The sequence below is a fragment of the Myxocyprinus asiaticus genome, chromosome 2 (genome assembly GCF_019703515.2).
Source record: "Myxocyprinus asiaticus isolate MX2 ecotype Aquarium Trade chromosome 2, UBuf_Myxa_2, whole genome shotgun sequence".
NCBI classification, from domain to species: domain Eukaryota; kingdom Metazoa; phylum Chordata; class Actinopteri; order Cypriniformes; family Catostomidae; genus Myxocyprinus; species Myxocyprinus asiaticus.
This window is the reverse complement of record NC_059345.1, coordinates 31,085,334-31,098,758: the sequence shown is the minus strand read 5'-3', so window position 1 is coordinate 31,098,758 and position 13,425 is coordinate 31,085,334. Positions and strand designations below refer to the sequence as shown.

The 13,425-nt window shown below is 36.7% G+C and overlaps 1 protein-coding gene across 1 annotated transcript; it reads left to right on the top strand.

Moving 5' to 3' along the window:
- Positions 1 to 8,517: 8,517 nt before the first annotated feature.
- Positions 8,518 to 12,744, top strand: terb2 (telomere repeat binding bouquet formation protein 2). The gene is made up of 7 exons (XM_051644496.1): positions 8,518 to 9,039; positions 9,197 to 9,278; positions 9,513 to 9,652; positions 10,079 to 10,125; positions 10,210 to 10,298; positions 12,126 to 12,214; positions 12,381 to 12,744. Exons 1-7 carry the CDS (start codon positions 8,976 to 8,978, stop codon positions 12,497 to 12,499), a joined length of 630 nt encoding a protein of 209 aa, XP_051500456.1. The 5' UTR covers positions 8,518 to 8,975; the 3' UTR covers positions 12,500 to 12,744.
- Positions 12,745 to 13,425: the final 681 nt, after the last annotated feature.

The following is a 13,425-nucleotide window of genomic DNA, read 5'->3' as shown; positions in this document are numbered from 1 at the left end:
TAACATCTTTCTCTCAGGGTAGGGCTGCAAATTTTTTTATGTTTATATTTTAAGATAAACCAATTTCTTTTTACATCATCAACCAAATAACATACATCAGGAGCACAGTCAGAGCTGTACACAGCTGTATTTTTGTACTGACATGGGTCCACCTGGACAGATGATCATAACGATAGTCTTCTTCTATGAAAGGTTTTGTAAAATGAACTTAGGGCAGGAAAATGAATTATGCTCATATTTACTCAAACTAAAACATAGACTAATTTACACACTATCTGCACTCATTTGTCTTTCTAACACTCTTTAAGAATGTTCTAAACCCAAACACTGGAAACAAATATGTGTGTATGTTTAGATTTCTATGTAAATAGAGATGTCAGGTACAGAATACAGAATAAATACACTCCATCTCATAACAAGTCTTCAGACAGCCATATTAGAGCTGGAGTCTGTCCTAAACTTAAGTGTAAAACTGTTGAAGGGAGATCAAAAACGATGAGAGATCAAAGTGCTGGAAACCAGAACACCATATAAGAGCTGGATTAAGGGAACATAAAACTGAGCATTAGGGTGTTCGGCATTATGTTTAGACAAGACTACAGCTGTTTAGTGTGGCCAAAATGAAACAGACCCTACATTTGAGGATACAATGAGAGAAAGCAGATTCTGATAAATATTCTGACAGACTACTAGCTGCCTGTTCGTCAGAATACAGAAAGATGAGCATTTGGATAATACAAAAATAGTTTGAAAATTTTGAATGTAACATCATGCATACCTTCTTTTCATACTACAGTATATTTATTCACTAAAGCAGCGATTCCCAATCATGGGTAAACATAGTCCAGTGGAACATGTTTTTGCTTTGTTAAACCTGTAATACAGAAAATGTAACTTAAAGAATATTAGGGCTGTAGAAGAGTAAAACTACTTACAAATTAAAATTACAACTAATCATGATTAATCTCATAATTGTTTTCAGTTCTCTTTTAAGGAAAGAAAAACATGTGTTAACCTTGACACTCGATGACACTTGTAGCAGGATATACTGTACCCTACAATATGTGCTAATTGAGTATGCATCCTAGTATTGATTGTATTTATTTTTTTTTTTAAGTGACTTAAATAACATTAATGATAATGGTAAATTATATCCAGTATAATATGAGTTAAAAGGGACACATTCCTGGTTTAAATGGTTCACAATAAGACAAAAAATATAAATATGTATATTGTTAGGAAACACTCTTCTTGAGCAACAGGGATAGATTTGTCCTTAAATAATTGTGCCTTACATGCATACAATTCACTAAAAATTTAAAAGTGTGCATTGCACGTTATATTCCGAATGCTTTAAGAGTAATATCATAATAACAATTATCTCTCTTGCTAGCAAATATTAAATCGCTGCATACATAATTAGCTGTCTGCATGCTAACTTATCTCACACTGCATCCACAGTGACTGTCACAGTCTGTTTTCCTCGTGTTTCCTAGGACTCTTATTTTGAAGTGTTTTCCCCAGACTACGTTTCCCATCATGCACTGCCCTCATCACTGCCGTCTTTTCCTGATTGTTCTCACCTGTTTCCCATTCCCTCATTAGCTTTTGTATGTATAAATACCCTCTAGTATAGTTCCTTCTTTGTCAGTTCTTGTTTGTTGTTGTTTTGAGTTCCCATTTGTTGTTTGACTGTCATCAGTTTTATTAAAGCCTGCACATAGATCCTACGTCTCCTGTATCATCTCAGCAACCATTTGTTACAGTGACCTCTCTGAATGACCCTCAGTCATCCATGTAATGGTTTCAGAAGCAATGCACACCATGGTTCATCTTCTTCAACCGCGCGTCTTTAAAACGCACAGAATTTGCATGTGCCTGAAATTAATTGAACTAATTTGTGGGTCCACAAGGTAGCAACACTCACATTTGAGCCATTGCCGTTATGAAGAAGTGCTAAAAGATGTAAATGCCAATAAACAACAGGAGACGAACATTGGATGTGCACGTCAAGAACGCGTGTGTAAGGAGGTCTTGAGATACCTGCATTTGTATAACTTGAGTCTGAAGGAATATAAAGACATCTTTATGCATCTAAATCCCTGAAGAGAAATAGTCCAGTATCTCATAGCAGTCGTAGCGCGTATGCACCAACCGCCAGTGTATGCACGCACAGTCAAATGAAAAATACCTTGACAGGCACGCATGCGACTGTGCGTATATGTTAAAGGGTTTCAGTCAAAACCGATGTATACTTTGGGCTTAACAGGACCAGCTGGTCAGAGGTCCTCTTGCCATCTGCACCAGACCTGACAAGGTCTCTTAGATCCTCAGGTGCAGTAACTACTGTAGCAAGTAACTTGACACACTACTGCAAATAGTACCAGGTAGCTGCCCCTTTACATTTCAGCTTCTTTCAGATAGACTGGTAAACTTATATTAAATTGATCTTATTACCTGGATTGCTTTTCACTGAGCCACAGCTTACCAGATGCTAACTAAGAATTGTCCATGTGTTAAAATGACACCTATTTTCACACTCTAATTGAGGCTTTTAAAATGGAACCTTTATTTTTATCCAAGCAGAATTTCACCAAAAAGGAAGGTAGGTGATGACACTTCAAAGGTGAGACTGAGGGGAGAGAAAACAACACAATCCAGCAATTGCCTCGATCCAGAGACACCTGCCATGAAAAGGACACCTGCCATGAAAAGGACCCCTTTGAAGTCAAAAGGTGAGCTGGACAAGACATTGCATTTACATTTGAAAAAAAGAGGCTGAATGGTTGTCAGTCTACTCACATAAAGTGCTTCTGAAAATGCTTGACAGAATGATAATGTCTACTTTGTGACACCAAACTCACAATAAAATGTACACTGGTTGTGCCATTAGCCCACTATTAACTGCTTTGTCCATGAAATAACACAGAAATTACATGATGTGAATATGCAATATGACAATGTAAAATCAAAGGCTGCTCACAGTTGCTTTAAAATAGCTGTGTGGTGGATCTCCGGTCTGAACAGCCACAGTGCGGCAGTATCTGGTGCCTCGGAGTTCAACTGGCCTAATTAGAGCTTGCAGGACATCCGCACACTAATCCCCCACACTCCCCATCATCCTCTCTGCTTTCATCTGTCAATGTGGATGGCTCCACCAATCCAATAAGCATGTGTGGGCTATGTTATGGACAGTAATGCACGGGTCCTGTTCTGTAGTAACCTGCAATGTGATAACGCACAATTTGGCAGGGTGTGGGTACTGAATGAATGCAATATTTTATTGCTGCATGTTTGCGTTGTACACCAAAAGAAAAGAATATATATAAATGCACACTGACCCAATCTACACATTTTAAAACCGCATCCAACTGATTACTACTGGGATGTAAAAAGGTTTTTGCTGTCTCACCTGCTGATTTATATGAGCTGATGACTAATACATTACGGGCCATAAATTTTGCCATGTCTGAGTTATATATTTGCTACTCACCTTGACCTCTGTCTACTCTACATTTTTTTTCTCTCAATGCTACTGCCAAATACCAAGAAAGCAAATTTAACGGTACTACCCTCATCACTCCTGCTCTATGAGGGCATGTTTTGCTTTGCTGAATCTATGTACAGTAATCTATGTACTATGTAGAGTGGTTATCACTGGAAGACATGTTATACAGAACAGTTCAGCATGTAGTCCAAAAACCTGGAAGAGAATTTGTTCCCTTCTGGAGTTTCCTATGTCCTAAATAACATACCGTCATACCTCGAATGTGAATTTTGAAGTCGTATTAAATTACATACTTTAAAAAATAAAATTCACTTTTGAGGTATGAAAGTGTGTAATTTATGTAGTAGAACAAAATGTCCATGTATCGCAAAGTAATGTTCCCTCATAAGTTCAAAAAACCCATTATAAAACCCATAGGAAAATCCAGAGGGAACCCATGGCGAATTAGACTTCCGGGTTCGCCTACAAATTGACGTCACGGCTGAACAGCTCTATTGATAATTTGCTTAGAGGAAAAAGTCCAACAAAAAAGAAGAGCACATTAAGGATATTCCACACTAATATAATCACTAAATAACAACATTTGTTACTTTGTTACTGGGATCTTCAACTGTTCAATCTCTATATATAAACAGCATGAGGGAAAACATAGCTGCCATATCCTGCAATCTGAATTCTGTTTAAATTTAGTACATCTGTAAATCTCTCTGTCTGTCAAGTTGTATAAGCTTGTAATGTTTTATGCATAGTCTCAGCAAAAAAAAATGTTGTACCTCTTGCTAAGGGTTTTCTGAAGCAAACACTTCTGTTTCCCTTGTTTAAAAACCCCCACAGCTTTACCAAAGCAGCTGAAAAGTGCACTATGGGGCTGAAAATTTTATACGCAGGCAGATTTTTTTTCTTTCCTTCTTTTAAATTTTCCTCTTTCTAATTTTAGACTTTGCATGTCAGGGAGTTGTCAGTCAATAAAAGGAAAAGTAGTTCTACTACGAAGTCTTCATTTTCTCTGATTTTCACACTTCAGTGAGCAAGTTTGCTTCAAGTCGTCACACAAAAACACAGCCCCTCTGAGCCAAGAATAGACTACAAGCAAATCTGAAATGATGGCTTTCTAGATTATGCTTTAAAAAGTTCAAAACAGCAACATTAACTTTAATGGAAGAAATATTTATGATTGTTTTTTCCTTGTTTGATTTTGAAATTACCACATATACAGCATAATTCAAACAACATCAACACACACACACACACACACACACACACAAAAATGTTTAGCCTATTTTTAACATATGCATTTCAATTTCATAACAAAATTCCCTCAAAATGAACAGTTATTCTTAAAGGGTTAATTCACCCAAAAATGAAAATTCATAAAAATCTTCACTTTGGTTCTTCTGAAAAATAAAAGTCATACACATCTGGGATGGCTTAAAGGTAAGTAAATCATGAGAGGATTTTCATTTTGAAATGCGTAAATCTTGGGCATTATGAGATCTTACAGTAAAAGGAAGAACATTCCTTTTTTGGACATGTTTTCCAGAATATTAAAGCATTATAGTACTTAAACTAAAGTTTAAAGGATTGTTTACACAAGTGAAAATCATCATTTCAACAATCAGAACAAACCAGTTCACTAAAACGAATAAGAATTTCTTATGATTCATATGAGAATGCTTTTAATTATCCTCCTTGTATAGTGTGCTTAGTGCATAGTGTGGAAAATATTGAAATTCCGGGAAATTTTGCGTCTCGGAATGGAATGTTTTTTTCCAGGACATCTGACCAAAAATCCTGGACAGGTGGGCCACCCTATTACTGTCTGAATTAACTTGTGGTGAAAGCACAGGACAATTATTTTTATTTGTCCATCACTTAAAATAGTCCAGGCTGTGGAATAGTTCTGATATCACAAATAGGACCACTACAGCATAAATGATCCAAATCTAATTTGGACAGCTTGTCCTTTGAAAGCCCAGCTTTTATAGCTTTTTATCAAATCCTACACATTTTGCAGAGTATCCAGAGTATTTGTAATTGCTTTGACATAACTTAGACAAACCAGTTTTTATGTCTTCTGTCATCTTCTTCAGCTGCTCACAGATTAAGCCCTCTGCATCTTCTTCAGATGCTTATTCAGTTTTAAATAATCAAAACACATAGAATTTCCTAGTTTGATATGACCTCTAAGGTAATGAAATATAGTGATGTGAAGAAATGTAGGAATTAGGTTTGATTTTTGTTGAATGTATGATATTTAAAACCTTTTGTGATTTCAGTGATGGAGACCTCTCATCTGGCCCACACTTACCCAGCAGATAGCACGCTATCTCTTTACTGTACAGTTATGTGTTTTTCAATGGCCTCCTGGAGACATAAAGCATAAGGCTATATGACAGTATTGCTCACAACAAAATAGGAATCAATTTGGCATTAGTAGGTGCCAACAGAAGCCAATTCTACCTGAACTGCTGACCAGCGGGTGATCCTACTGTCACCTTCCTCCAAACATGTTTAAGTCACTACAAAAATGACAGGATCTTTATGTGTATTGGAACTGTATGCATCTTGAGATGGAGTTTCATTTTTGTATTGCTTTTAATTAAGCATAGTAAACCAATAAATTGCCACATTTGTTTACAAGCTTGTTTTTTCTGTCTCTTGATCCTGTCTCTTTCTGTGCTCTGGTCACAAATGGAGATATATAGAACCCACTTAGACTCTTTACCTGTATATTTTGGCCATGTCTTACAGTTAAATAAACTATGGCATAAAGACACATGTTAAGGAATCACCTGACTGGGCAGAATGAATTAGTTTTGTCTTTCAGTAATAACGTTTGTATAGCTTTTATTACACAAATTAACTCATGCATGCATAATCAAGTGTGCCGATATAAACTAGCAGCCAGTCCTGTAAAATAAAACAAGGAGACACGTTGAGGAAAAATAGCTCCAACGTAAACGTATTTAATTAAACATCAGCTTGCAAAACCAAACTAGGTCAATAATAAATGCCACTTGATACACTTAACAGTTTTAAAATGTAGGTTGATTCATCTCCTTTAGATGGGGACGGACATTAGATTCGAATGAGAACATAAGATTCTATTCTAGTATTATAACCTGCTATCGCCATCTAGTGGGCATGAGAGTGTAAAACACTACCTAATCCCACTCTGGATGAATGCATTAGAGTCTAAGGCAATTCATATTGTAGGAGAGCTCTCCTGCTTGCTTTGCGTCTATGAAAACCAGCGTTTCTAGCCTTTTATTAGTACTGGGACACAGATTCCCACTGAAGTAAAATAAAAATAAATAAAAAAGGACAGAGTGCGTGCGTGAGTGAGCTGTGTCAGAATGAATCAGACTGAATCACGAACCGATTCAGACCGTTTTGCCAACCCACTCTACTAATAGAGCTGTTCAGATTGTAGTCCAAAAACCCGGAAGAGAATTGGTTCCCTATGGATTTTCCTATAGTTTTTTATATTGGGGTTTTTCTACTTATGAGTAAAATAAGTTGTGTGGTAAACATAACTTGAGGATATATGGACGTTTTGTTCTACAACATAAATTACACACTTTCATACCTCAAACTTGAATTTACTGGAGGTAAAAGAAAAGTCAACAGATCCTGCCATAAAAACTGAGGCTCAATCTTTAGCAGAGGAAATTGGATCCTTTCGTTTTTCTATCTGCTCAGTTGACTGGTATGACATCCTCAGCAGCATTCAAAATGTCAGTAAACTGATGCAGTCTGTTTCTATGCAATCTAAAATCTCGCCTAGTGCACCAACAGAGCCTGGGCCGGCCCTGGGGCTGGTTGCACCATTGTGGCACTAACAATGGGCACTAAGTCACAGTTTACACTCTACTAAATATTTGAGCGTTGCACCATTAAACTTAGAAGTAACCCTACGTATAAACTAAATATTTACGTAAGCCTCCGACCAGGAGTAACTGATGGAATAAAAAAGCAGACTGATATTTTATGACATCAATGAGCTCATGTTTTGCGTGACAGGCTTCAGTCCTCTCGACATGTATATGATGGTGTTGACATTTACACTCGTTTACATTTACGGGAGAAAACATTATGTAAAAAACTTACTTCTTCAGCATGAAACCGATCTAACGGTGCACTTTCCTGTGTACGGTGTCAAGTTTCAACATATACGAAATATATAAAATATTCAAATGAATAAATATCCATTTTCCAGCCTGTTGTATAAGTAGTTATTTATTTATTGTCCCTTATTCATTTTGGATAGTTATTAAATATTGTTATTTACATAAGCTATATCGTTAATGAAATCTTGTTTTATTATGTATCATATTTTAATGAGGATATAATTTAATACAGCTGACAGTTACATGAGCAAACAAGGTTTGAACATCAACAGTAACAAGATCAAATTGAAGTTCACGGCTTTTAACACTTCTGTGTACAAATATGAAGGCTGCTTATTGGATAAATACAGGCAAACGTCATATTATGCGACTACGCATTATTTTATGGAGAACTTAGTGACAGGACCTGCTAGTTTAGTCTTGCCATAAGAACAGGTGGTTAGTGATGGGTCGTTCGTGAACGATTTGTTCATTTTGAATGAATCTTTTATGTGACTCAGAAGAACGAGTAGTCTCAGAGAGTGATTCGTTCATTTAAATGTATAAATGGGCTATTGAAAATGTATCATTTTAATTGAATTCTGCTCAAATAAACGAAATGAACGAAATGACTTAAATAAAGACACGTTCATTTTGCTGAACGAGACACGTTCAAGACTCGTTCAAGATTCAAGTCAGTAAAATGATCTTCCCATCACTACAGGAGGTGCAACCAAATTAAGCACTGACTCAGTTACAAACTAACTAGTAGTTACCAAGCCCTTAGTGTGAACTTTACGTCCTAACTTACGTGAGAATTTACGCACAGCTGGTACAACACTACCCTGATCACTGCATTATTGATCCAATCATAAGCTCTTACGAATCTGCTTATTTAAAACCAAACGGTCACTTTTTTTTTGGCCAGGCAGTGTGTATATATTTTATTTTACTTATCCAACAAAGTAGAGGGGGAGGCAATTGTGTGTGTGTGTGTGTGTATATATATACACACACTATATGTCTATTAATCGTAATTTTCGGAATATTTATGCGCGAGTATGTCTCTTTAAGGCCTGAGTGAGTCAGCAGTAGCGCTCGTGTTTAGTTTTTGGAAACTGTGTTTTGCCATCTTTTTGCCTCATAAATCCCATTTAAAAATATTTGAGTCTATTGCGCGTAGACTACCACTGGTAACTGACGTGGGAATTTAACATAGCTTACACTTACACTAACTAACGCAAACACATTTTGTAACATCCTCGGATGAATCGAAGTCCTGAAGGAAGATAAGTGACATAGCAAGGTCTTCAAATCACTTCTTTGTGAACTGAAGTAATAAACACCGCCATATAAGCATGTTTAAAGGCAAAACGGCATGGTTCTCCAGCAGTGTTGGACAGGGGATAACCAGCTTCTGGGGTGAGAGGATAAATACTTTGACTGGTATTTGAATAGTACTGAAAATGGCCTAACTCATATAAAGCACTCAAATAATGTTTGGCAATCTAACTGTGTTATATGAGCTTTAACTTTTGAAGAGTGGACGAGTACATTTGAGATATCTCTACTTTTACAGTGTCTGAGGGGGGCGCTGTTTGTTCCTGGAGAACAGCAGATTACCTCTTCAGTGATGATGCTTCTGCTGAAGACACCACAAGGTGCTTAAACATGACACGTGCACTTATACATTTAGCCTAGTGTAACTAATGTACAATTCCTTTGTTGGGGTAACTCAGCCATACTACTGAAGGAGTAAAAGAAAATGCAAGGATAGCATGTTTCTAATGTGATACAAAGAAATGGCTTGCATTAGTGTCAGAGAAACTTAATCCAAATCTAAATTTCAGTGTCAGGGAAACTGGTGCCACAAAGTAACCTCATTATTCTTTAAGCATTTATGACAGTGAGGACTATATGAAGAACAGGGCAACAGTTTTCCACAGCGACTTCCTGTCTACCTGTGAACTACGAGAGAGTGTTAAATCTGTGCCTATTGGCCACTATGTTTTGCCGCCATTCGCCATCCAGAACGGTGAGCTGGCTTAACCAAGTGTAAAATCATGATCATATTGTTATTTCTAGAAGTGAGTTCCCATCTAAAGAATGAAATGAGTACTTCAAGTGAAAGTTAACCCAAAATAAAAATTCTGTCATCCTATATTCGCCCTTATGTTGTTTACAAACCCATATGACTTTCTTTCGTCCATGAAACGCAAAAGTATATGTTCGGCAGTATGCTAGTCTCAGTCACCATTTACTTTCACTGCATCTTTTTTCCATAGAATTTAAAATGAATGGAGACTGAGTCTAGTGACATTAAATCATATGAGTTGGAGTAAATGATGACAGAATTTTCATTTTATGGGCAAACTATTCCTTTAAGCAATTGTTATGTTTATTAATACTTTTTCCTGCTTACTCTGACACAATGTTCCAACTTTTTTTTTTTTTTTTTAAGAAATGAGAACACTAATTGGAAGGTTTATTTGGGAAAAAGATGAACAGGTAGGAGAGCTTGTTGTCTGTTAAACCCTTGCTCAGTTACTCCATTCTATCTTTTGTTAGCTTCTCAAATGTTTTCTGTTAAAGGTGACATGTGAACAACAAATGAATACTGATGTTTCTGAAGAAAACCTGTCTGATAAGACTGAAGATCAACCAGTGAGAAGAACAAACAGGTATGCATTATTAACTCACTTTCTTAAAAAGTATAGTTTATGGAGGGGACTGAAATATACAGGTGCATCTCAATAAATTAGAATGTCATGGAAAAGTTCATTTATTTCAGTAATTCAACTCAAATTGTGAAACTCGTGTATTAAATAAATTCAGTGCACACAGACTGAAGTAGTTTAAGTCTTTGGTTCTTTTAATTGTGATGATTTTGGCTCACATTTAACAAAAACCCATCAATTCACTATCTCAAAAAATTAGAATATGGTGACATGCCAATCAGCTAATCAACTCAAAACACCTGCAAAGGTTTCCTGAGCCTTCAAAGTGGTCTCTCAGTTTGGTTCACTAGACTACACAATCATGGGGAAGACGACTGATCTGACAGTTGTCCAGAAGACAATCATTGACACCCTTCACAAGGAGGGTAAGCCACAAACATTCATTGCCAAAGAAGCTGGCTGTTCACAGAGTGCTGTATCCAAGCATGTTAACAGAAAGTTGAGTGGAAGGAAAAAGTGTGGAAGAAAAAGATGCACAACCAACCGAGAGAACCGCAGCCTTATGATTGTCAAGCAAAATTGATTCAAGAATTTGGGTGAACTTCACAAGGAATGGACTGATGCTGGGGTCAAGGCATCAAGAGCCACCACACACAGACATGTCAAGGAATTTGGCTACAGTTGTCGTATTCCTCTTGTTAAGTCACTCCTGAACCACAGACAACGTCAGAGGTGTCTTACCTGGGCTAAGGAGAAGAAGAACTGGACTGTTGCCCAGTGGTCCAAAGTCCTCTTTTCAGATGAGAGCAAGTTTTGTATTTCATTTGGAAACCAAGGTCCTAGAGTCTGGAGGAAGGGTGGAGAAGCTCATAGCCCAAGTTGCTTGAAGTCCAGTGTTAAGTTTCCACAGTCTGTGATGATTTGGGGTGCAATGTCATCTGCTGGTGTTGGTCCATTGTGTTTTTTGAAAACCAAAGTCACTGCACCCGTTTACCAAGAAATTTTTGAGCACTTCATGCTTCCTTCTGCTGACCAGCTTTTTAAAGATGCTGATTTCATTTTCCAGCAGGATTTGGCACCTGCCCACACTGCCAAAAGCACCAAAAGTTGTTTAAATGACCATGGTGTTGGTGTGCTTGACTGGCCAGCAAACTCACCAGACCTGAACCCCATAGAGAATCTATGGGGTATTGTCAAGAGGAAAATGAGAAACAAGAGACCAAAAAATGCAGATGAGCTGAAGGCCACTGTCAAAGAAACCTGGGCTTCCATACCACCTCAGCAGTGCCACAAACTGATCACCTCCATGCCACGCCGAATTGAGGCAGTAATTAAAGCAAAAGGAGCCCCTACCAAGTATTGAGTACACATACAGTAAATGAACATACTTTCCAGAAGGCCAACAATTCACTAAAAATGTTTTTTTTATTGGTCTTATGATGTATTCTAATTTTGAGATAGTGAATTGGTGGGTTTTTGTTAAATGTGAGCCAAAATCATCACAATTAAAAGAACCAAAGACTTAAACTACTTCAGTCTGTGTGCATTGAATTTATTTAATACACGAGTTTCACAATTTGAGTTGAATTACTGAAATAAATGAACTTTTCCACGACATTCTAATTTATTGAGATGCACCTGTATATGAATTTTGGGGAGAAGACCTGAATTTATTGTAGCAGAATCCATTTTAAAATACATAATTATTCAATATGGTTCATTTATAGACATGATTGCGATCTAAATATTGCTTTCACATTGTCACTTTGACTCAGGAAATCTTATTATTTTTATAAAAACATGGTTTATCTTCATGTTCATATCTATTAGCCAGGAAGATTGTCAGACTATTGCATCACCGAACAATGTGTGTTTGTGCTGTGGGATACAGCAGTATCCTGTAAACAACATGATCTCAGGTACATGCAGAATTGACACATACAATTGCCACCCCTACACCCATCCATACTTCAAAATGTTCTCAAAGTTAGAAACTGTATTAAACAGTAATAAACAAGTATATTGAACATTGTTAAAGTCCATAATGTTAAACTTTTAAGGTATACCATTCTGTCTCTTTTGCAGGATATGTTCAGATTGGCCAAATGAAGAAGTATTCAGGGGAACTGTATGATTTCCTTCCCTCCCTCCATGGCCATACCGTTTCAAGAATCAATGATGAGACACTTCCGTATTGTCGTTAAGAAAAATAATTTAACATGCCTCATGTAAATTTGTGTCTCTTTGTTTAATTGTTTTATATAGGTATATCTCACTGATCGAAATATTTGTTGCCATTTTAGTTTCTGCTCATTTTATAGTTAATCTGCCTCCGCTGTTATATCTTACTTTTCCTAGCAGTATGAAATCCAATCCCTGTATGTGAAAATAGCTGATAAGACATCGTTACAGAGAACAAAAATAGTATAATTATTAAAATGATGCTTGAGACAAACTGTGCCTTTTGTTTAGTTGCCTGTTTGTGGTTTATTACCTTCCAGTAATGTGGTCTGTCCATTATGATGCCGTTAAATTTAAGAAGCAGAATTTGCTATGTCTGAAAATTAGAAATGATTACATCAAATGAAGAGAATACAAAAACTGCATAGGGGTGGCAAAAACAGGGATTTACCACTAGCAATATTAATGGGAGTGAAAGAATAACTAGTAGTCTACTAAACTTTAACAACTTATAGCCTATGCTTTAAAAAGGTTGTCTTAATTGTTAATATGTGATAATATGTTAATTGTTAATAAGGGACAGATCAAAGGTACAGTGACCAGAAATCTTGTAGTAAATAAGCCATCTGTCATCTTGGGTTTTCACTGTGGAAGAAAACAGTGCAGAGCACCTAAACTAATTACTTTAAAAGATAAATAAATTAGGTGTGTAAAACAGTTCTTGTCTGAGTTCAGGAAGACCAGTGACTAAGAAATGAAAGGGATGTTCGGGGTTCAATACAACTTAAGCTTAGTCGGCAACATTTGTGGCATAATGTTGATTACCACAAAAAATTGTTTCAACTCGTTCCTCCTTTTTAAAAAAAAAAAAAAAAAAAAGCAAAAATCTGGGTTTCAGTGAGGCACTTACAATGGAAGTGAATGGGGCCAGTTTCTGGAGGGTTCAAAC